The 23,669-nt window shown below is 60.4% G+C and overlaps 1 protein-coding gene across 14 annotated transcripts in view; it reads left to right on the forward strand.

Annotated features, from left to right (window-relative positions):
- PACS2 (phosphofurin acidic cluster sorting protein 2) overlaps positions 1-23,542 on the forward strand; it is a 90,650-nt gene extending 67,108 nt beyond the window's left edge. For 2 of the 14 annotated variants that reach the window (XM_035261715.3, XM_035261719.3), the window contains exons 9-25: positions 3,341-3,498; positions 5,431-5,521; positions 5,752-5,826; positions 6,574-6,719; positions 7,526-7,670; positions 8,091-8,195; positions 8,420-8,526; positions 8,935-9,089; positions 9,807-9,917; positions 10,323-10,431; positions 11,107-11,139; positions 15,457-15,499; positions 16,670-16,712; positions 17,112-17,247; positions 18,348-18,574; positions 19,050-19,163; positions 20,091-23,542. In XM_035261715.3, the coding sequence (XP_035117606.1) occupies positions 3,341-3,498; positions 5,431-5,521; positions 5,752-5,826; positions 6,574-6,719; positions 7,526-7,670; positions 8,091-8,195; positions 8,420-8,526; positions 8,935-9,089; positions 9,807-9,917; positions 10,323-10,431; positions 11,107-11,139; positions 15,457-15,499; positions 16,670-16,712; positions 17,112-17,247; positions 18,348-18,574; positions 19,050-19,163; positions 20,091-20,209 (1,917 nt within the window). In that variant the 3' untranslated portion in view covers positions 20,210-23,542. The remainder of the gene's footprint in view (positions 1-3,340; positions 3,499-5,430; positions 5,522-5,751; positions 5,827-6,573; positions 6,720-7,525; positions 7,671-8,090; positions 8,196-8,419; positions 8,527-8,934; positions 9,090-9,806; positions 9,918-10,322; positions 10,432-11,106; positions 11,140-15,456; positions 15,500-16,669; positions 16,713-17,111; positions 17,248-18,347; positions 18,575-19,049; positions 19,164-20,090) is intronic. The other 12 variants (XM_035261717.3, XM_078335900.1, XM_035261716.3 and 9 more) reach the window with 7 other exon arrangements.
- The last annotated feature ends 127 nt before the right edge of the window (positions 23,543-23,669 follow it).

The following is a 23,669-nucleotide window of genomic DNA, read 5'->3' on the forward strand; positions in this document are numbered from 1 at the left end:
ATCCGATAAATATATTAAAAACTCTCGAGACCCAGTAAGAAAGCAACCTGATTTTAAAATCAGTAAGACTCGTACAGTGGAACTGTGAACCATTTTGTAAAGAAAGAAGATATAAAGAAGTGGAAAGATGTCCTGCGTTCACGGATTGGAACACATTCAACACGGTGCCTATCAGATTACCAGCTGTGTTTTTGTAGAAACTGACCAGCCAAAATTTCTATGTAAATGCAAGGGACGCAGAGGAGACAGAATAGTCTTGAAGAATGAAGATTTACACTTCCCAGTTTCAAAACCTACTACAAAACCACAGTTGTACTCCAGACCGTGGGGCTGACCCAGCAGCGGCATGGAGACAGGCGATTGTCCAGAAGTGAACCCTTCCATTTGTGGGCAAGTGATGGTGAACAAGGATGTCGGGATAGCCACAGAGGAAGAATAGGCTTCACAAAAGGGTGCTGAGACCACTGGACATCCACATGCAAAGAGGGAATTTCAGCCAGCGGTGGCGGCTCGCACCTGTGATCTCAGCACTCTGGGAGGCCGAGGCAGGCAGATTGCATGGGTCCACATAGTGAAACCCCATCTCTACTAAAAATACAAAAAATTGGCTGGGCATGGTGCTATGTGCCTGTAATTCCAGCTACTCAAAAGGCTGACGTGGGAGAATCACCTGAGATGGAAGCTGCAGTGAGCTGAGCTCACACCATTGTACTCCAGCCTGAGCAACCAGAGTGAGACCCTGTCTTAAAATAAAAAACAAAAAAAGCAAAAAAAAAAAAAAATTGGATCCCTGCCTCACACCATATTCAATAGTTAACTTGAAGTGGATTGGCCAAGTGCAGTGGCTCATGCCTGTAATCGCAGAACTTTGGGTGGCCAAGGTGGGCAGATCACTTGAGGTCAGGAGTTTTGAGACCAGCCTGACCAACATGGTGAAACCCCATCTCTACTAAAAATATAAAAAAATTAGCCAGGCGTAGTGGCAGGTGCCTGTAGTCCCAGCTACCCAGGAGGCTGAGGTGGGAGAATCACTTGGACCTGGGAGGCAGAGGCTGCAGTGAGCCAAGATCACACCATTGCACTCCAGCCTGGGCAACAGAGTGAGATTCCATCTCAAAAAAATAGAACAAAAACTTTAAATGGATCAAAGATCTCCATATGTGAGCCAAGATTATAAAACTCTTAGAAGAAAATGGACCAATCTTACAACCTTGGGTTAGTCAGGGGTTTCTTAGATATGACACCAGAAGCACAAGCGACACAAGATAAGTTTTTCTGCATTATAGCAACGTATTACACGCTTGTGCTCCAAACAGTGCCATCAAGAAAGCAAAGTAGAACAGAAGAATGTTTGTTGCAAATCATGTCTATGCCGAGGGGCTTGAATCCAGAACACATAAAGAATGCTTATAGCTGAAAAATAAAAATACAACCCAGTTAAAAGCTAAATTGTCCATTGCTTTGAGAACGATACAGTCTCAGGTGCTACGGGCCCAGTCTCAGCTGGGGGCCCCCACTCCTGCCCTGACTCACTGCTATTCACTTGGGCTGAGAAGTTGACCAGGAGGCCGCCTTATGGCTGGGCTGTTAAAGGACACCCTGAAGCCGGTGGGTGACTCCTTGAATTAGAATTGCCCTGACCAGCTGCAGTGTAATCCCTGAAGGTGCGTGCTGGCTCGTAAGAGGCAGGGAGGAGAAGACTCTCAAAGCGAAAGGACCAGCTCTGATCCCTGCGAAGACTTTGAGAATTACTAAGAGAAAACTGCCTTGTGGTGAGGGTTCCCAGACAAGGATCACTTCCAGATGAGAATCCACAGTGGCTCGCTGACCTGCCTGGTCCTTCTGGCACTGTGAGGCTGATTGCTCTGTTAGAATTGAGCGCTGGCATCAAATAGATGCGTGAGCCAACCGTTTTAATAAAGTGATTATCACTCATCAGAGAGCCAGGCGCAGTGGCTCACACCTGTAATGCCAGCACTTTGGAGGGCTGATGTGGGAGGATCACTTGAGCCCAGGAGGCCGAGGCTGCAGTGAACTCTGACTGTGCCACTGCACTCTAACCTGGGCAACAAAGCAACACCCTTTCTCAGAAACAAACAACAGCGAATTGTCCAATTAAAAATGGGCAGGGACCTTTCTGAATAGAAGACATACAAGTAGACAGGAAGTACACCATCTTTATCACTGATCGTTAGGGAAATGTAAACCAAACCACGGTGAGACACCGCTCGATCCCCGCTAGGATGGCTGGAACCAATGGAATGCAACAGGACGAGCCGTCACAGCTGGAACCCGCGCATGCTGGGGGAGTGTAAGGTGGCAGGGCAGCCTCAGGAAGCAGCTGCCAGACATCCAGCACCCTGTTCTTCAGTGTTGACCTTGGGGAGGTGAACGCATGCACGGACCCACGCAGACGTTCACAGCAGTGTCGTCTGTGGTGGCCAGACAGCCATCAGCTGCTGATCTGTTAGACGGGGGTCCATCAACTCTGGCGCACTGCAGAATCATCAGAGGAAGTTTATAAAGGAAAGGTTTAGTTGACTCAGTTCAGCACAGCTGGGAGGCCTCAGGAAGCTTCCAGTCGTGGCAGGAGGTGACGCAGGCACCTTCTTCATGGGGCAGCAAGTCAGAGTGAGTTCCAGCAGGGGAAATGCCAGACACTTACACAAGCATCAGGTCATTCTTACCCTGAGAACAGCGGGGAAGAAACCTCCCCCATGATTCAGTTACCTCCACCTGTCCTGCCCTTGGCACATGGGGCTTGTGGGGATTACAATTCAAGGTGAGATTTGGGTGGGGACGCAGAGGAACATGAAGTTGCCACGCTGGGTGGATGAAGCCCACCCCAGAGCTGCTGGCCACGTGACCCCTCTTAGGTAGCACTCAGGAAGGGGCAGGACATCCAGGGACAGTGAGATCCACAGTGCGGGAAAGAGGGAGGGGACACACTAGGGGAGGGCAGAGGGGAGTTCCCTGGGTGTGGGGAACACGCTGTGTCTTGGTTGTGGTGCTGGCTACACAGCGGCCCACCCTGTCAGAGCTCATCTGCCTGCACTCAGGCCCTCCTTGCGTCCTGGCAGCCTGGGTGACCGGACCAGCCCAGGCAAGGTGGAGGAATGCCACACACGCCCAGTGCCTGGGGACCTGGGGTCTCGGTGCTCACCCCGAGCTCTAAGGCAGAAGCTGGACTACAGCCATGCTGAGCAGAGGGCTTTGCTGGCTGAACACCCACCTCCTATTTCTCCTGTAGACCCTGGGGTCTTGGGTACCCCCAAGGGTGCAGCATGGGCCACTCAGGGAACTCCTGCCTGGCCCTCATGCTCGCCTGGCACCCCTGCAGGTCCTGGACTCGGAGCAGGACCCTGCGGAGCACATCCCCGAGGTGGAGGAGGACCTGGACCTCCTGTATGACACGCTGGACATGGAGCACCCCAGCGACAGTGGCCCCGACATGGAGGACGATGACAGTGTCCTCAGCACCCCCAAGCCAAAGCTGCGGTGAGCCCTAGGGGGCGGGGTGGGGTGGGGAACATCCATTTCAGATGCTGCAGCCACTCTGGCAGACCCATGTCCAGCCTGGGGGATGTGATGGGCAGGGCCAGCTGCCTGGAAGCCTGGGAAGACTCTGATGGCCAGACCAGTAGGGTGGGCCTGCAGGAGAGGTATGCAGCTGTCTGGCAGGCCCAGGTCATGGTTGCACTGAGCCAGGCAGCTCTCGTTTCACAGGCCAGGCCAGGGGGTGTGAGCTCTCGGCTGGGGAGGACTTGGGGGGCCCCCAGGGTGCTGGCTGGGCTGGGCCTGCCACCCTGTGGCTCAGGGGATTAGGGGATCAGTCATTGGGGGATACCCTGGGAACTGCAGAGGACTTCTGCCCACTCAGGTGGGGAGTGGGGCTCCCATGCTGGGTGCCCCTCCCTGAGGAGGAGGAGGAGGAGGCAGAGGCAGGCAGAGATGGGGTGGCAGGTGTCTGTGGTGGGTGGGAGGAGGGGCCTAGCTGAGGCCTGGCCTGGGCAGGAGGGAGATTCAGAGCCTCTCTGCACATGGGTCTGGGCGAAGAGGCAAGCATACCAGGTAGAAGGCACGTGCCAGGATCTGGGCAGCTGCTGAGGAGCCAGAGACCCCAGTTGGAGATGGGAAGCTTGGGACTTTTTATGGTTTTTAACCTGAGCAGCATGAAGATGTAGACATGGGCGAGGCGGCATTGCTGCGTGTTGGAGGCAAGGCCCCGCTTGGCCCTGCAGCGGGCAGCAGCCTCCCATCTCACCTGGCATTGCCCAGTGGCCCTAGCCCCACCTACTGCCGCTTCAGTCACCAGCAGCCACCATAACAGGTGACCGCAGATGTGGCCATTAAAAACAGCCTCTGTTCCTCCCATTCTGGAGTCACCATCCTGAGGTTGTGGCTTCATTCTTTGCCCGGGTCTTGCTGAGCTGGGGTGGAGGTATGGCTGCTGCCCTGACTGGGCTTCTGAGGTCACGTGGCAGCCTGGCGTGGCTTTTGGTGGAGTTGGGCTCAGTATGGCTGCGGGACTGGGGTCTGGCTGCCTGCCGCCTGGTGGCCGCCAGTCATTCTTGCCTCTGGCAGCTGTCCCCAGACTTTGGCCCAGGGTCCCTCCTTCACCTTGGGAGCCAGCAAGGCCCGGCCAAGTCCCCTCACACTTCAGGTCTCCCTGGCCTTCTGGCCTCATCTCTCCTTCCTTCAGCCGGAGAAAGCGCTCTGCCTTTAACGGCCCATGTGATTCCGTAGGAGATACCCGTGTGGCCCAGTTCATCTCCCATCTGCAGCTCCGTGGCCTATCTGCAGAGCCCTGGCCAGCTGACGTTCATAGTCTGGGGAGAGGCGTGTGCTCTCGGGCCCTGCTGATGGTCACACAGCAGCAACGAGTTGCCACGTGGCTTTGTTGCCCAGCGTGGACCAACAGACACTGCATAAGTCCTGTCTGTTTTTTTGTTTTGTTTTGTTTTTTGAGACTGGGTCTTGCTCCGTCACCCAGGCTAGAATGTAGCTGTGCAGTCACGACTCATTGCAGCCTCAACTGCCTGTGCCCAACCGATTCTCCCACTTCAGCCTCCTGAGCAGCTGGGGTCAATGGTGTGTGCCCCCACACCCAGCTAATTTTTATATTTTTTGTAGAGACAGGGTCTTCCTTGCCTGGAGCTAAGGCTGAGTTTCAGGGATCTGTGTGTCCTGCAGCTGATATCAGGGCGGGTGGAGGAGCCAGGAAGGAGCCCGGCGCTGCCAGCCCCAGAATCGTCCTCCCCATGCCCGTGTCAGTGCGGATGTGCACTGGCACGGGCTCTTCTCTGGACCCAGCTCTGCTCTGCTGTTGGACTCTCCAGTCTCTTCCTCCAGGTGTGGTGGGAGAGCCGTGCTTTAGCGCAAGAAGGATCCTGGGAATTAACATGTCCCCACCCCTGTTTCTTGAGCCAGGCCATACTTTGAAGGACTGTCGCACTCGAGCTCACAGACAGAGATCGGGAGTATCCACAGTGCCCGCAGCCACAAGGAGCCCCCGAGCCCGGTGAGTGGGGCCACACTGATCCCCAAGAGTGGCCCGTGGCCCGACTGGGCTATGGCGTGGCCCAAATCTCTCAGCATGTCCTGGGCCCAGGGCCCTGTCCAACTGTCCTGGAGCTACTTTGCACCCACTGTCCAGGATCCAGTGTCCCCTGAGCCTCGGCATTCCCAGCCCAGGAGTCAGCACCTTGGCCCCTGCAGGTGAGCAAAACTGATCACATGTCCTCCCCACAGGCTGATGCACCCGAGAAGACGCGGTCCCTGGGAGGCAGGCAGCCAAGCGACAGTGTCTCCGACACAGTGGCCCTCGTAAGCAGGCTGGGGCCGCACCCACCCATCCACACACCGGGCACGCCAACGCTGCCTTTAAGGGTCTGACCCAGAGGGGCAGGCCCCACATGTAGGTCTCACGTCACACCTGGTATGCAGAGGTGGGGTCAGCCTTCAGGAGTGGCCAGGCCACCGAATGGTCAGTATCCCAAAATCCACTCTACCTTCAGGGGTGCCCCAGATTCACCCCATCTTTGGGGTCAGGGCACCCCAGATTTATCCCACCTTCAGGGTCAGGGTGCCTGGATTCACCCCACCTTCAGGGTCAGGGTGCCTGGATTCACCCCACCTTCAGGATCAGGGTGCCCCAGATTCACCCCACCCTCAGGATCAGGGTACCCTGGACTTAACCCCCCTTCAGGGTCAGGGCACCTGAATACCTTACCCTCAGGTGAATGACTGCATGGCCCCTCTGTGCTGTTGCCCACGGGCACCCAGGGAACCTGCTTGGTGCATTGCTTGGGGTCTTTTCAGTTAGGGGGTCCTGGGCCCAGGGCAGGTCAGGTCCTGGGAGGTTGGGTGCTGCTTGCCCTCATGGCCTGGATGGAAGCCCCATGGTTGGAGCTAAGCTCAGCCAGGTTCCCTGGGCAGCATGTGGCCAGATCCACATGTAGGAGCCACAGCCTAGAGAGGCCTAAACCCTCACTTGAGCCAGAGGCCACACAGCTGGAGAGGGCCCAGCACTGGTTCGGTTTCCACGGGAGGCTCCAGCCTGTGTCTGCTCAGCAGGGTACACCAGGCCCAAGGGCGCAGCCTGGACAGCCTGAGGACAGCCCTGAGGCTGAGGCCTCCACCCTGGATGTGTTCACGGAGAGGCTGCCGCCCAGCGGGAGAATCACCAAGACAGAGTCCCTTGTCATCCCCTCCACCAGGTGACAGGGGCTCTGTGCTGTTGGGCGGGTCGGCGATGCAGCCATCAGGGGAGGGGCCCTTGGGGCATCCATCAGGGTGGGTTCCTGTCAGTGCAGCCCGATGGGCTCCCTCAGATGCAGACAGCAGGTTCAGGGCCCCGTCCCTCTTCATAAGAAGGAGAAGCAAACCTGCTGCCCCAGCACTGGGTATGGCGCCTGCAGCCTCAGATCCCACCTGCTTGAGGGCTGGGGCCAGGCATGTGCCCTCCTGCAGGCGCCCCTACCCCACGGCCCCCTGAGTAGTCCCCGCCACAGCCAAAAGACATACATCCACCAGCTTGATTCTGTTAGGGTCTCAAGTTCATGTTTCTGTGACATTTGGGACTTCTTCCAAAGCAGTGAGTCTGGGCACTGGCATTTACCTGGTGGCAGCACCCAGGGTCCTGTGTCCGGGCTCTGGAGCTGTGGTCACCCTGGCAGCCTCTGTGCCCTGCACTGTCCTGCCCCTGGCTCTGCCCAGCTCTTGGCCCGGGCAGAGAGGGTGAGCCCAGTCCTCATGGTGACTCCAGGGTTCCCAGCCTGTCTCATAGCCTCACAGGCAGAGCTGCATGGGGTCCCCTCGAGGTCACGGTCTCATTTGTACTCAGCTGCAGCTGTGGCCCTCCCAGGGCTGGTGGCCTCTCTGCAGCCCGTGGCCCGCTGGCCATCAGTCGGCCCTGTGCTTGTCTTTCCCTGTCCCCACCACGATGTGTAGGCCACTGCAGGCCTGCCCCAGCCCCTGCCCCTGTTGCTGCTACAGCCACTTAGCCTGTCCTGGTCCCCAACAGGTCTGAGGGGAAGCAGACTGGCCGACGGGGCCGGAGCACATCCCTGAAGGAGCGGCAGCCAGCACGGCCCCAGAATGAGCGGGCCAACAGCCTGGACAATGAGCGCTGCCCTGACTCCCGGAGCCAGCTGCAGGTGCAGGTGCAGGTGGGGTGGAGGGAGTGGCCTGCCCGGAAGGCAGGGCTCGTGGTCACCATGGCACCAACCAGGCCAGGGCGAAAAGAGAAGCACAGGGGCCAAGGGTGCCAGGCCATAGAGCATGCGAGGCTTTGGAGGGCACCTGCTACACAGCAGGGGGGGCGGGGCCTGGGTTGGTTTGTCAGGAAGGCCGTGTGGACCCCAGGGTAAGTTCTTTCTAGTCCTCCTGCTGCCCTCCCGGGCCCAGGACAGGCTCATTGCTTGGCCAGTTTGGCCCAGGGGTGGTCTCCAAGCTGGCCAGCTCTCTTCCTGCTGCTGAGCCTCTGTGGCTGCAGGGGAAGCAGAGGCACTGTGGGCACAGGGGCTGGGGCCATGGGGACAGGTGCTGTGCTGCTTTTCTGGGTATGGACAGGCCTCTTGTGCCTCCAGATCCCAAGGAAGACTGTGTATGACCAGCTCAACCACATCCTCGTCTCTGACGACCAGCTTCCTGAAAACATCATTCTCGTCAACACCTCCGACTGGCAGGGGCAGGTGGGCGTGCAGTCTCATGGAATGGAGGGCTAGAGCATAGGACGGAGGAGGGGGGCTCCTGTGCCCGCCCCCCACCCCCGGCACACCTGGGTGCTGGAGCTGGTGGCTGTGGTTTGCCTGGCCGGGCCTGAGGTCTCTGGAGCCCCTGAGAGCTTTGGTGAGGGCTGGGTGCTGGGGGGTCTGGGAGGCCGTGCTGAAGTCAGCGGCTGCCCATCCTCCGCCAGTTCCTCTCTGATGTCCTCCAGAGGCACACGCTCCCCGTGGTGTGCACGTGCTCTCCCGCAGATGTCCAGGCAGCCTTCAGCACCATCGTCTCGCGGATACAGAGATAGTGAGTTGGGCTCCACCCTGTGCTCACTGCCCAAGTACCCCTCGGGGTCACTGCACCCCAGCCTCTGCTCCTCACTCCAGGGCCGGGCTGTGGCTGGTGTCCATGGGGCCTTGGAGCCTGGTCTCCCCTCATTGCGGGCAGAAGCAGCAGCCTGGCGGGTGTCCGGTCACACTGGAGGGGTGACCACCTGGCCCGTCCTGGGAAACCTGGGCCGAGGCCGTGATTATGTGGCCCTCAGCCTGGGCAGTTTTGGGCATGTGGCGTCCTGGGTCTGGGCAGCACCAGGGTGGTTGTGGTATGAGCGGCCACCAGCACGGGGCCCCCAGGCTCACACAGGCATCCTTGGATGGAGGACGGCTCCCCTGAGGCGTCTGTCCCCTCTTTGTTCCACCTGCCTCTGGATGGCAGCTGCAACTGCAATTCCCAGCCCCCGACCCCTGTGAAGATCGCCGTGGCGGGAGCGCAGCATTACCTCAGTGCCATCCTGCGGCTCTTCGTGGAGCAGCTATCCCACAAGACGCCCGACTGGCTCGGCTACATGCGCTTCCTGGTCATCCCGCTGGGTGAGCGCGTCCGCCTGGGCCTGGCACACATGCCGAGGGCGGTGTGGCGCCCCAGCTTGCCGTGCATTTGTTGTTTTAAATGTTTGAGAGAGTAACGCTGTTAATTTTAATTACATGCAAGATAACTTGATCACCCTAAAACAGCCATTTGGGTCAAGGTAAAGCCGTAACCCTCTGAAGGGGCCGAGCCGGGCGTGCCCTCAGTCCATTGCTGTGGTAACTCAGCCGGTTTCCGTTTCCAGAGTCAGAAGGGCACAGCAGGGCTGGTTATTAATGCTCTCCGATTGTCCAAGTCCTGTGTCGTGGAACTCCATGACTTCCTTAGGTCCATACAATGTGTCTTATTGCAAAACCTATCCAGCCTGAATCTGTGCCCAGCCGCAAGGCCTCGAGGCGGCGCCTCTCCTGTGTGGCCCCTGCGATGCCCACGCCACAGCCCTGAGCCAGCCAAGGCCTCTGAACGGTCACGTGTGCCCTGCTGAGCCTTCGTCGCTGGCAGTCAGGGCTGTGGGGCCTCGGCTCAAGGCCATAGCTCCTTCAGTGGGGCCACAGGTGTCCACCAGGGAGGGGTGGTGGCAGGGTCAGCGGCAGGAAAGTAGGCTTGTCTGGAAGGCAGCAGAGCAGGCCCAGGGTCAGGTGAGCCAGCTCTTGGGCCAAGGTGGGAGCCTTGTAGCCCCAATCCCCCGTGGTGACATTGGCCCCACCCATGGCACGCAGGGTCCCACCCCGTGGCCAGGTACCTGGGCTCCGTGGACTACCGCTACAACAACTTCTTCCAGGACCTGGCCTGGAGAGACCTATTCAGCAAACTGGAGGCCCAGAGTGCGGGTGAGGCCCGGGCGCGCCCACAGCCCCACGCCGCTGCGGGAGGAAGGGGCCCTGCTCTCCCCAGTTGCTGTGCCCAGGAGGCCCTGTACCTGCTCACGCTCAGCCTCAAGGAAGAGGCCATGACAGGGCCCGCTGAGGCCTTGGCCAGGACGCCTCCTCTCCCCCGAGCATTAGAATGTTGGGAGCCATGGGGCCTGTCTGGGAAGAGGCAGGCGCAGCCCTGCAGGCCTTGCCACACTTGCCCTGGTACCACCTTGAGAGTAGAGGACCAGGGCCCCTCAGCCCCACTGCACTTCGGGGTGTGGGAGGCCTGGGCGGGGCAGCAGGGACACCCAGCTCAGCCCCGCTTGGAACCCCACCTGGTGCCAGCCCAACCTCCCTGATTCCTCCCCTCCTCCCCTGCAGTACAGGACGCGCCGGACATCGTGTCACGCATCACCCAGTATATGGCAGGTGCCAACTGTGCCCACCAGCTCCCCATTGCAGAGGCCATGCTGACCTACAAGCAGAAGAGGTAATGAGCTGGGCCCAGGCACCATGCCACAGGATCCTGCCAGCCACCAGCCCTCCACGGGCCTCTCCACCAGCTGCTGGGCTCGGCCTGGTGGCCACAGAGCCCTGCACTGGGCTTAGACCAGAGGCTGGGTCAGCCAGGCAGCTCCGTGGCCTCCCTGACCATAGGCACTTCCCCACACCCCAGGTCCCTCCTCATAAGCGTCATGTTTCCACCATTTCTGCACATGTTGAATCCCCAAGTGATGAGAAGTTGACGGGATGGATAGCTGTCATGGGACCAGGGTGGTAGTGGCCCAGCCCCTCCAATCTGGGCACCTGTTCCTTCCACAGCCTGACTTTCCTGGGATGGGGAACTGAGGGGTCCCTGGGCCTTGGGACCTGGGGGCGAGTGAGCAGCTCACATCCTTACCTGCCCAGAGCAGGGCGGTGCTCAGGAGCTCCGGGCCGGAAGCCCTGTGGGAGACCTGACTGTCCCGCCTGCGCCTCCTCCCTGCACATCTGGTGCCAGCTGTCCCCACCTTTCCCTAGACTACCTGGGAGAGAGCCAATTGCAAAGTGCAGAGCCAGCACCCATGGGCTCTCTCACCAGGAGACCAAGCAAGGCGACCCCCGGAGGGCTCCTGAGGGCGTCGTAACATGTCTGTGTTTTCTCTTTTGACGGCTTTCTGAAAAGGAAAAAGCATTTTCATTTTGACTTTACCCTCAGGTATGGCTCTCTGGGTCTGCCTCCCGCCCTGTCTGTCCCCAGGCTGGTCTTTAGGGCTCGTTTAGCAGTCACTGTCTGCACCACCCTGCGGTCCTCTGTCTGGGCTGGGAGTCAGGCCCCGAGGGCTGCCAGGTGGAGGTGGAGAGCCAGCGAGGGGGAGGGGAGCTAGCCCCATGGGAGTCACCTTTTCCTTCCTCCGGCCTCACACTGGCCTCCAGTCCCTGGGCCGGGCCCTTGTTCTGAGACTCCAACCCAGAGCCCTGAAGTCTGCAGCTCAGCCAGCCAGGACTCTCCTCCCCTCTGTTTTGACCCTGCGTTTTGGTTTAACACGTGGCCAGGTTTAGGCTGGGCATAGTGGCTCATGCCTGTAATCCCAATACTTTGGGAAGCTGAGGAGGGTGGATCACTTGAGGTCCGGAGTTCAAGACCAGCCTGGCCAACATGGTGAAACCCCATCTCTATAAAAATACAAAAAAATTAGCCAGGTGTGGTGGTGCACGCCTGTAATCCCAGCTACTTAGGAGGCTGAGACAGGAGAATCACTTGAACCCAGGAGGCGGAGATTGCAGTGAGCCGAGATCACGCCACTGCACTCAAGTCTGGTGACAAGCGAGACTCCATCTCAAAAAAAAAGTGGCCAGGTTTAGCCCCTCCTTGTTTTAAACTAAGAGCAAGTGGCTGATGCGGACACTGGGGTCACCTGGGCCAGGCTGTGCCCCAGGCCCTTCCTGTTTGTGAACTTGGCAGCAGCCTGGCAGGGACACTGGTGCTCCCTACATGTAGGGATGCCAAGGCCAGCGCGTAAGGAGCTCGCCCGGTGACGTGGCAACCACGCTGCAGAGCCTGGCTCCCAGGGCCGGCAGAGGGCATTCCTGCATCTCCTGTGGCTTACCTAGAGACGTGGCCACACTACCAGGACCTCCAAATGGGGGTAAAGAGCTTTTGTGCTGAGACAGCTCCACCCCCTAAAACCTTTCATATTTAGAGTCGGGTCCCAGGCACCCCCCAGAGCTGCCCTTTCAGACAGAGCCACCCATTTTCCTCGGCCAGGTGTATCCTGCGGCAGGGGGGCCCTGCTGGTCCTCCCGTGGGGCTCGTTCTCTGCCCCGTCTTCTACCTGTGTGAGGTCATTTGCTGTCCTAGGAAACCTGTCCCCACCCCCACCCCCAGTGCAGGGTAGCTGGGTTCCTGGGGCCCTCTTGCTGGAAACACTGCAGGCCTAGGAGCTGCTCGAAGTGGGCAGCCTGGGACCACCCTCAGCTGCAGGGCTGGGTGCTGGGAAGACACCGGAGGGTGGCTGGGCATTCTACGTCTCATCCTGCTAAACAAGCCTTCGCAGGTGAAAGACCAGTCATGGGGGCCTCCCTGCTGACCCCTGGTGGCCTGCGCCCTAGCCCCTGGCTGTGGCACTAAGAGTCTGCAGCATGCTCTGGTTGCCCGGGCTGCCACAGGCCGTGGACGCAGCTTCTTGTCTGTCCCAGATCAGCTCTTCCGAGCAGCAAGCCAGGGCCTTAGGAGACCCTAACACCTGCTCCCACCCCGTGCCTCCTGCCCCTGCCTCCGCATTACAGGGGTGACACTGGCTGCCTGGGTGGGGTGGGCTGGAGCCCTGGAAGGAACCCAGTGAAGGCGCTGAGTGTCTTACCTGTTCTCTCTACCCAGAGGAAGGTCGGTCAGGAGGCCAGGAGAGGTCAGGCGGTGGCACAGCCTTGTGGCTGGGACCTATGCAGAGTCCTCTCCAGCCAGACTCCCCGTGAGAGCCCCTCGGGAGGTGACCCTGCTGGCCAGTCCTCCCCTGTCCAGGATGGCACTCCTCCTAGGAGGGCAGGCCAGGCCTGGAGGGCGGCCACAGCCCCAGCCTGCCCGTGCCAGCATGTGTGGGTAAAAAGGCTGCTCAGGCATCTAGCAGCTTCCCCAGGGTCAGGCGGAGTGGCCCCCAGGCACTCTCTGTGCCCCTTACACTCCTGACTGCTTTGCCTCCACGGATGTGTGTGGCTCCAGGGTCAGGGTGAGGTCTCAGTGGCCAGCCGGTGTCACCCCTGTTATACTGGCCCATGTCTGGGGCCGGGTGCTGTCTGCATGGCCCAGAGGTACAGCTTGGCTTTGAGAGTTCCAGCAACGTCCCTGTGTTGTGACGTCTCCTGCATTCGGCACTCATCTGCCACACACTGCCCCGTGGGCCTTGGAGCAGAGCATGGACAGGAGGCCACCCTGCCATGGCTGTTGGGGGGTCTGGCTTGGCAGAGGGCAGGTGGCCCTGGGGATTGGAGCCACCCATGCCCTGGGGACCAGGAGCGGCCTCCTGCCTTCTGTGCCTTCGTGTGCCTGGAAGGACACTGATGTCACTGAGATTTCCAAACACCGATCTGCCCGGTGAGGATGGCGGGATGTCAAGGACACGTGGAGGTGCTCCTGCCTGACAGCTGTGGACAGAGCCAGGGTGCGGCAGGGCCAAGAGGCCACCCTGAGGCAGAGGCGGTCCTGAACACAGGATTTGCATTGCCTTATGTTATTTGAAACGGACAAGAGGGGAAAGTTTCTGTTTCAAGTCTCTTCTTAGAAGTGGAACTGGGCCGAGGGCATCTTTAATGGGATGGACGGAATCTGTAGGTGGTTTCATCCGGAGGCATTACCAGGCCTTCTGCCGAGGGTAGGGTGGGAACTGTCCTGGTTAGCGTCCGGGGAGGGTGGATATTGCCTGCTGCTGTCCCCTCACGCTGGCGCTGTGAAGACTGGGAAGGCACCTGCTGGGACCAGCTGCAGGGGCTGCCTCCTGGGAGTGTGTTCTGGACCGGCCCTGGGCAGGGCTGTTTTGCTCGTGGACACACTGCGGGGAGTGCTGGGATAAGCCTCTGCCCTGCAGGGCTCTTGGGGAGACAGTGCTGCTGGTCTGGAAGCTGGTGCTCCTGGCAGAGGCCCGGCTGGGCCTGTGGCATCCTCCCCAGGCCTGTTTCCTGCAAGGGATTCTCCCTCAATGACCCTGTTCTGGAAAACAACCCAAGGGAGGGCTGGGGCCACTGGGCAGACCCATGTTCTGCACCTGGTGCAGGGCTGTCCCTGAGGGAGCACCCTGCTGGCCTGGCCGTTCTCGTCCTGGGTGTCGCCCTGTGCCTTGGCCTGTCCCCAGTGCTCCAGGGGCAGTGGCCACTCCTCTGCACTGTGTGTGTGCGTAGTCTTCACCTGTAAGAGCCACTTGCTACATCAGACTCTGCAGTTTGGGGAAACAAGGCGGAAGAAACAGCTGGGCGAACTGCCCAGAGAGACAGCACCAGCCACTGATGTGGTCTGGCCGAGGAAGCCAGGTGGGGAGGCCCCTCCATGTCTAAGTGCAGGCCACGGGGAGCCTGGAGGCCAGGGGAGAGCAGCAAAGAGGGAGCCAGAGCCAGCCCACCACTCAGGATAGGCCCTGCCCTGTGGATCTTCTGTGGGGCCTGGGAGGAGATATGCCCACATCTCCCCAGCTGTCTCAGGACCTTGTGCGGCAGGGGACCGTGCCATGGCACGGTCAGCAGGAGCCTGCATGAGCTGGACCACAGGACAGCCCTGCCTGAGCTGCCCATGTTGGAGGGGAAGGCAGACGCGTCTCTTCTCCGCAGCCCCACAGCTCCTGCCCTCACACCCCAGCATCTTCACGTGGATGGGCTGTGACTGACTTCCAGGAGAGGCTGCTGTTCTGCCGGATGTTGTGTGGAGTCAAGTCCAGGCAAAACCTCCAGCACTCACCGAGCCCATCAGCCCACTCAGGCACGGCCGGCTGGGGGCATGCCGGGCCCGCCTGCAGGCCACGCGTGGGGCATTCTGGTAGAACACTGAGGTCTACAGCGGTCCACGGCAGCCAAAGCCTGGCCTCTCCTGTGGCATGGCCATTACCCAGATGGTCTGGAGAAAACCTCCCCACCCTGCTGTTGCGAAGGTTCTGGGGCACATGCAGCTGCCCTCCTCCCAGTGGAGCAGGGAGCACCCAGCTTGGTAGGGCAGTGGAGACGCAGGCTGGACGGGGCTGAGCTGGCTGCGTGGCGTCAGGCACTGAGGATCACAGAGTGAACCCCTCGGCAGAGCTGTGCCCTCCGGCCTGGCCTCCTGCCCATGGGTGCACAGAGACCTGTTTGTCCTTCCCTCGTGGCGGCATGGCAGGAGGGGCCAGGCCAGGGCCGGCAGTGGTTGGGGATGGGTGGGGCTGGGGCACACTGGGCAGGGCCGACTGGGGCAGGGCCGTCTGGCGGGGCCGCGCCAGGTTCTCAGGCCAAGAGGGAGCTGTGCCCACCGTGCGGGGCTGTGCCCTGAGGAGAGCTTAACTGTCTGTTTCCTTGCTCTTAGCCCTGACGAAGAGTCCTCCCAAAAGTTCATTCCCTTTGTTGGGGTGAGTACTGGCCAGCTGTATGTGACGCTCACCTGCCAACATGTCTTTCATAGTCAGAACATTTGGGGATCGACGATGTATTCCAGAACCCTCCCACAGATGTGAGCTGGGTATTTGCCTTCCCATGTGGCCTGTCTCAAAGCTTGCTTCCTTCCCCTGCTGGAGTGGGTGTGGGCCTGGAGGTTGTTGGTTCCCCCCAGCTCTGCCTGGGGGGCTGATATGTGGAAGCAGAGATAGGTCGGTGGGGCAAGGCCTCAGGGACACCCAGTGGGCTTGGCCCAGCGTCTTAGGAGAGGAGACTGCCTCCTGGGTGGGGAGAGCGCCTCTGTCGTCTAGGAGCCCAAGGCCACGGGGGAGCTTCCCTTTGCCCACACTGGGGCTGTGGCCTGCGGGTGTGTGGGCTTTGGTTCCTGCCCAAGGCAAGGTCTGCTTCTGCCAGCCAGGCCGATCCCTGCCAGGCCTGGGTTTCCACAGCCTGCCTCCTGTCCATCTTTTATCCCATTGTGTGGCCTCCCTCCTGCCAGGTGTCTGCTATGAGATCCATGGGGCCTGGCAGATGAGTTGCCCAGGCAGGGAAGGGGTCTCTGGGCCTCAGTTTCCCCACTGGTGGAACAGAGGCCTTTCCATGCACTGTACAGTGGCTGGGTCTGCTGAGGCTCCGGGGCGATGGCCTCTGAGAAGGCGGAGTTCGTGGTGAGCAGCAGCTGCTTAAGCTCTGTCTGCACTCGCGGGTATCTCTGCTGAGGCACGCAGGCCTTCCTGCAGCCGAGGCCCTGTTCTGTCACTGGGATTCATGGTGGATCTAGGCAGCCACTTGTGTCTCGTGGCTGCCACGTGGGGGCCTACCAGGTCCTGGGTCTATCCTGTTGGCCCACCAGGGTCCCTCCTGCCGGCATCCTGGTCTTTCTTACTGGACACGTGGTTTGCTGCTGCCCTGAGGGCTGCCTTTGGGAGAGGGCAGTCCCTCCTGCTGAACCCATGCTCCCTGAGCACTATGTGTCCCCACGTGGCTGCCCTGAGCTTGGCTCTGCTCCACAGATGGGGGAGAAGGCAGGAGGGACCCCGCACTGTCCTGGCCCTCCTGTATCATGGGAGTGGTGGCCACAGGGGGAGGGTGGTGGGCGAGCTGAACCACATGGCTTCCACCAGCCAGTGCCTGTCGCTTTCTAGGTTGTGAAGGTCGGAATTGTGGAGCCATCCTCGGCCACATCAGGTAACCCCATCCCACCCAGAGGCCTTGTGAGTGGCCCATGGGTAGCGGTCCCGACAGCTTCATGGGCGCTGAGCCCCAGGGGAGCACCATCACTCTGGTCCTGCAGACCAGACCAGTCCTTTGGGGCCTGACAGCTGCTGAGTCCCAGTCTGGCTGTAGTGCTTCTGCTCCACACGGGGTTTGTCCTCCAGGGACCACTGTCCTCCTGAAGCCCCATACCAAGGCCAGCAGAGCCATCTTCCCCAATCCAAGAGAATCCGAGACCCTCCTATCTCACACAGGCCACTGGGGACTCCCACCCTGCACCCCCAGGGGCTGCCTGGCCTTTTGGCCACATCCTGGTGCCACCCAGGCAGAGCAGCGGGTTGACTCAGCCGGCTCTGTGACTCCTTCCCAAAGGTGACTCGGACGACGCGGCCCCCTCGGGCTCTGGTGCGCTCTCCTCCACCCCACCATCCACATCTCCTGCGGCCAAGGAGGCCTCACCCACCCCACCCTCCTCCCCGTCGGTGAGCGGAGGCCTGTCCTCCCCCAGGTAAAGACGCGGGTCAGCCTGTTTCACTTGCCCGCCCCATCACGCACCGCCTGATTTGGTCATCCCCACGTCACAACTGCCTCCCAGGGCACTTATCCTCTTAGCTGCAGGTGCCCTGCAGGTGGAGGGCTCTGCAGGGCGGCTGGGTCCTCTCCTGCCACAGCCGGGGTTGGGGGCAGGACCTCGGGGGGATGGTGAATAAATGTGGGTGCTATGCTTGGCTGTCTCTTGACTCTGCACACAGGGCTTTTTTTTTTGAGATGGAGTCTTGCTTTGTCCCCAGGCTGGAGTGCAGTGGCGCAATTTCAGCTCACTGCAACCTCTACCTCCCAGATTCAAGTGATTCCCCTGCCTCAGCCTCCTGAGTACCTGGGACTACAGGCGCATGCTGCCACACCCCGAGAATTATTTGTATTTTAGTGGAGGTGGGGTTTCACCACTTTGGCCAGGATGATCTCGATCTCTTGACCTCGTGATCCGCCCACCTCTGCCTCCCAAAGTGCTGGGATTACAGGCATAAGCCACTGCACCTGGCCCTCCACAGTTGGGGCTTTAAAAAATCAAACTGAGGGCAGAAGGTGCCAAGACAGGAATCTCTAGACAGTGCCATGGGATTAGCTTTGACCCCACTAGCCTGCCTGGGTCTCCCCAGAGCAGACCTCACGCAAATGGAGCTAAGCTGTTGGGGGCTGTGGGGCCCGAGGCCAGGCATGGTGTTGGTGCTGTGTGCAGGGCTCCCACCACAGACCCCCAGCCCCCTGCCTCCTGTTTGTAGCCTCCAGCTCCTTCCAGGCTGAGCGTGAGGGAGCTGGTTCACGTAGGCCCTCAAGACTCCGAGGGGCAGCGCAGAGAGCAGGTGGACAGGCCACCCAGGCCGAGGGCTCCTGTCACCAGGCTCCCTGTAATTTGCACAGTACCCTCCTGGAGGTGACCGGGCATGTGGGCAGCTCCACAGAGCAGGCTTCGAGCCCCTGGCCCTCCTCTGCTGGCAAGTTGGGACAGGTGCTGGCTGTTACCTCCTGGCCTGTCATGGGGACAGTGACGCCCCCATCACCAGGCACAAGGATGCAGGTGTGAGCACCTCCCTCTGCCCTTCCCAGCCAGGGCGTTGGTGCCGAGCTGATGGGGCTGCAGGTGGACTACTGGACGGCAGCACTGCCCACGGACAGGAAGAGGGATGCCGAGAAGAAGGACCTGCCTGCCACCAAAAACACGCTCAAGTGCACTTTCCGGTCCCTCCAGGTCAGCAGGCTGCCCAGCAGTGGCGAGGCTGCGGCCACGCCCACCATGTCCATGACTGTGGTCACCAAGGAGAAGAACAAGAAGGGTGAGGTGGGGCGGCTCAAAGCCTGCAGGGATGGCAGCCCCCAGCTGGCCTTGGGCAACCCATGTGCATAGGCAGGGCCGGTGGGTGAGGGAGTAGGACCTGAGGGCAGTGAGGGTCGGGCAGTTGTGACCAGCGCCTCAGGCAGAGGCCAGCTGGGCTGGTCACCGTGGGAGGCAGGTTTCCTGGGTGTGCAGGGCCAAGGTCAGCGGAGCCCCCAGTGCAATGCCTTCCCCACACCCCCGGGCCTGGCCCTGGAGGAGCGGCACAGTGACAGCTGGGCGTCATGCCTTCCACACACCCCCGGGCCTGGCCCTGGAGGAGCGGCACAGTGACAGCTGGGAGTCATGCCTTCCACACACCCCCGGGCCTGGCCCTGGAGGAGCGGCACAGTGACAGCCGGGCGTCATGCCTTCCCCACACCCCCGGGCCTGGCCCTGGAGGAGCGGCACAGTGACAGCCGCGTCTCTTCTCCCAGTGATGTTTCTACCCAAGAAGGCCAAGGACAAGGACGTGGAATCCAAGAGCCAGTGCATCGAGGGGATCAGCCGGCTCATCTGCACCGCCAAGCAGCAGCAGAACATGCTTCGGGGTGAGCTCCGCGCTCCCGGGGTCTGTGTAGAGCGGGGCACAGCAGGGCCGCTCGGGGTCTCTGTAAAGTGCACCTTCTGCCACCTGAGGCGTGAGCACATTCGTGGAGCCTTGGTGAGGCCGGCAGCTTTCTAAATGCTGAGAAGGAAGTTTTCAGCCCTTTCTGCTTTTTAAGGATAATGACTTTATTTTTTCATACCAGCAACTGCATCTACGGATGGTTTGTTTGGTTTTGAGACGGAGTTTTGCTCTTCACCCAGGCTGGAGTGCAGTGGTGTGATCCCGGCTCACTGCGACTGCCTCCCGGGTTCAAGCAATTCTCCTGCCTCAGCCTCCCAAGTAGCTGGGATTACAGGCATCTGCCACAACGCCTGGCTAATTTTTTGGTATTTTTAATAGAGACTGGGGTTTTGTCACGTTGGGCAGGCTGGTCTCGAACTCCTGACCTCGGGTGATCTCCCCTCCTTGGCCTCCCAGACTGCTGGGATTACAGGTGCGAGCCACCATGTCCAGCCTAAAAATGATGACTTATAATTTCCAAGTGTTTTAGAGAGGGTGGTCTGCAGTTGACTGTCTCAGAAACGGAGCTCAGGTCAGATGACCTCCAGGTTGACGTGGCTCTGTCTCCCCACAGGGGGCTGTGTTTTAAGGGGGCTCCCAGTGTCCTCTCCCCACACCCGTGCAGGTGGAGGTGGATGTGTACAAGTAGTGCCTGGTGGAAGGAGGTGGGGTCTGATTCTTCCATCTGCAGGCAGCCCTGGGGGCGATGCCAGCCCCAGGGCTCTGAGGTGTGGGAGGGCAGGGGGCAGAAAGGGTGGACCAGTGGGCAGGCAGGGTGGGCAGAGGAAGGGTGGACCAGCAGGCAGGCAGAGTGGGCGGGCGGGCAGGCGTACGGGCGGGCAGGTGGTCAGGCAGCCCTCTCCCACAGTCCTCATCGACGGTGTGGAGTGCAGCGACGTGAAGTTCTTCCAGCTGGCCGCACAGTGGTCCTCCCACGTGAAGCACTTCCCCATCTGCATCTTCGGACACTCCAAGGCCACCTTCTAGCCCCGCCCCCACCGGGGGCCCCACCTCCTGCCCCAAGCACCCACCACGCTGGGAGGGGCCCAGCTGCATTTCTGTTAACATTTCAGTTTACTACAGAGACAGACCCTTAAAACACAAAGAGAAACAGTCTTAAGTATGAATGTGCTCACAGCCTGGAAACTAACGGGGCAGCTCCCGCAGGGAGCCAAGTAACTGCTCTGCTTATTAACCTGAGCGTTGGGCCCGGGCCCGGGGCTGGGAGGCCAGGACAGTGCTGACTGCGGGCCTGGAAGGTGTGCTCCGGCCCCACGGGCCGGGAGGGTTCTTGCCTACGCGTCCTGTCCTTCCTGGAAGTCAGGACTCTGCTTCCTCAGGGACCCCGGGCCAGGCAGAGCTCAGTGGCCGCAGGCCGCTCAGTCCCATTGGGGTGTCCTGAGTTAAGCCTGGGGGCCATCCTACCTGCCTGAGAGATGCCCCCAGCACCGCACACTCGTGGTTCCCAATAAACTCCTGCCCGTGGCGGAGGTTTTATAGCAGCAGGTATTTTTAATGCTTTTAAATACATGTTATAATGTAGCTGCAAAACATGTTGCTCTTCTGAAGTCCCCCTGGGGCTGGGCAGAGCCAGCAGAGCCTATCCCCACTCCCCAGCCCTGCCCACCCCGCCTCCCACCTTCCCTCAGGAGAGCCTGCCCCCACTCCAGCCCTGCCCACCCCACCTCCCACCTTCCCCTCTTAGGCTGCTGTTGAGATACTGTGACATCTCTGCGTGTAGTCCCTGCCCCACACTTAGCACGCACAAGGGCCTCCACAGCCCCAGGTGGCCCCAGAAAATGTCCCAGCGCCCAGCTTGGGACACATTGAGAGCAGCTGGCATCGGCCTGAGGGTGGAGGCTGCTTCCTCCTGCTCCTACTCCAGTGGGCATGTCTGAGGGTGGCCCTGTGGGTATCTGGGTTGAGCTTCAGGTTTTGGTGAACGTGGTGCAGGCATCCAGGTGTGTGTGTCACCTGCCACAACACTGGCCAATGAAGACTCCAGCAGGATGGCCTGACCAGAGGGGCCGGCTCTTTGGAGCCGTGGGTGTAGCCAGGTACCCTGTCCAGGGCCTGGGAGCCTCTTCAGTCCACACTCCTCACAGTGTGTCGGGTCCCATGCCCTCCACACAGCAGGAGAGGGGCCTCCCTGACCACATCTGCCCCTCAGTCCTGCTTCTCCCCAGCATGCCTGCACTCTGAGGTCTCCATAGGAGAGAACCAAGGAAGCCAGGGACCCCCAGTGACCCTGGTCACCCCGGGGCCTCTGGGCCTGGTTTTGTAGGATGGAGCACTATGCGAGACTACTCGGAAAGCTGACAAACAGGGCAGGGTGGGCCTTGGGCCTGGGCTGCAGGGGTCTCCACCCTTGCTGGCCTGAGAAATGGTCCATTTCTTGTGATTGCCCTGCTCTTCCCATGCCCCCCAGGTGGCTGAACAGGGTGCTTTTGTTGTGGCGAGGTGCCAGGATGTGACCTGGAGTGGGACCTCAGCTCCCTGGGTTCAGGGCTCAGGTAGCCAGTGTGCAGCGCTGTGTCGGAGCCCCTCCCAACCAGAGCCCCTCCATACCAGGGCCTCCAGCTTCACCTGGGACCAGCAGCCTGAGGCACACCCGGCGGGGAGGGGCTGGGGAGGCCTCCCACTGAATGTGGGCTTCAGGCCCTGTCCCGAGTCGGGTCTGGGGTAAGGGTGTGGGTCCCTGGGCTGACGGCCTCTGACCCTGGCAACGCTCAAACAGGTGAGACCCTGACCCTCCCCCTCATCCCAGCTGCCCAATGCTGGGCTCCAGACCAGAGTGTCTGCTTTTCTTCTCCAGTGTCTTTTTTTTTTTTTTTTTTGAGACAGAGTCTCGCTCTGTCACCCAGGCCGGAGTGCAGTGGTATCGGCTCACTGCAGCCTCTGCCTCCTGGGTTCAAGCGATTCTCCTGCCTCAGCCTCCTGAGTAGCTGGGATTACAGGCACCTGCGACCACACCTGGCTATTATTTTTGTATTTTTAGTAGAGATGGGGTTTTGCCATGTTGGCCAGGCTGGTCTTGAACTCCCAACCTCAAGTGAGCCACCGTGTCCGGCCTGCTCTTCCACTTTCTTTCCCAAGGTCACACTCAGTAGGAAGATGAAGGTGGAAACATCCTTGCCGTGGCTTTCTGGCCTTGGAACAGGTTTTAGAGGAAGGGGCCACAGGCTGCCCAGTGCATCCTGGCTCTGGGCGGCCCCTTTCCTGGAGCCCTCCTGCCCACCCCACACCTCCCCATCTGGCTCGGCAAGGGGATAACATGGCACACTCTCCATCCAGCAGCTGGGGGTTCTGGTGGCATTCCCTGCGCCCCTGGTGCTGCTGGTCTGCAGGTCTGCCTTGCACCCAAGAGCCACTCGCCCATCCGCCACTCCATGCCCAGTGCCACGGGGGTTGGGCTTGCGCTCTGTGCCTCAGTTTCCCCACTGGTTAGGATAGTGGTGTTTCCCCTGCCTACCTCACAGAGCTGTTTGAGGGTGCATGGAGGAGCACTCTGTCCCTCCAAGGACAACTAGAAACCAAAGCCATCTGACAGCCAGTGCGGGCAGGGTGGGGGGCGGGTATGTGAGGTGAGCACACCCCTGAGACCTTGGCCGCGGACTAGCCCCACAGGATGGAAGGCAGCCCTTGTAGAGTTGGGCTCAGCCCCGTCAGTCTCAAAGGTTAGGCCACTGGTCACCACCGAAGTGCCCCTCAGGCCTGGTGGCCACCTTCCACTATTACGTAGACAGACTCCACCCTTCACCCTCCACCAGGCCAGTTGGGGGCCAGCCCTGCTTGGCCCGCTGCCTTCCTCTTCCATGTTAGTCTCTGGGCACACAGGCCAGTGTCCTGGGTCAGTGCCTCGGCCAGAGCTGCGGTCGGAGAGGGCCCCTGGGTGAGAGCTGCGGGGGTGGGGGGGGGCGCTGCAGGGGACTGGCAGCCTCCATGCTGTCCTCATTCCCAGAGGGAAAGACCCGAGTGCCTCTGGCCTTCCTCCGGGAATGAATTCCTCATGAAAACCACCAGGCCGCTTGTTCCGAGGGCCGCCCCTCCCCCGGCCCCGTCCTCCCGCCTGCGGGTGTGGGCTGCCGGGTACCCCTGGAGCCTGACCCTGCGGGTCGTTTCCGCAGAGCCCCCATGCGGTTCATTGTGCATTGTTTGCTTTCTAGGGTGTATGTGTTGCTAGTTTTTCTTTTTTATAATGAAACCCGGCATTAATGTAAATAGCTTTTTGGGGCACGGACTCTGATCTGTCACGTAGTGACCGTGTGGACTATTTAAGGTGCTGATGCGACACTAATAAACCTGGAGGGGCCTGCCCTGCCTGCGGTGTGATTCTCTCGGCCGTCCGCCCCTCGGGGCTCGCGCACAGCGGCCGCAGCGCCTCCCTCCCGCCCACGCGCCCTTTCCCGGGTCCGCCTCGCCGCAGCCCTGCGGCACCGCGCGCCGG

The sequence above is a fragment of the Callithrix jacchus genome, chromosome 8 (genome assembly GCF_049354715.1).
Source record: "Callithrix jacchus isolate 240 chromosome 8, calJac240_pri, whole genome shotgun sequence".
NCBI classification, from domain to species: domain Eukaryota; kingdom Metazoa; phylum Chordata; class Mammalia; order Primates; family Cebidae; genus Callithrix; species Callithrix jacchus.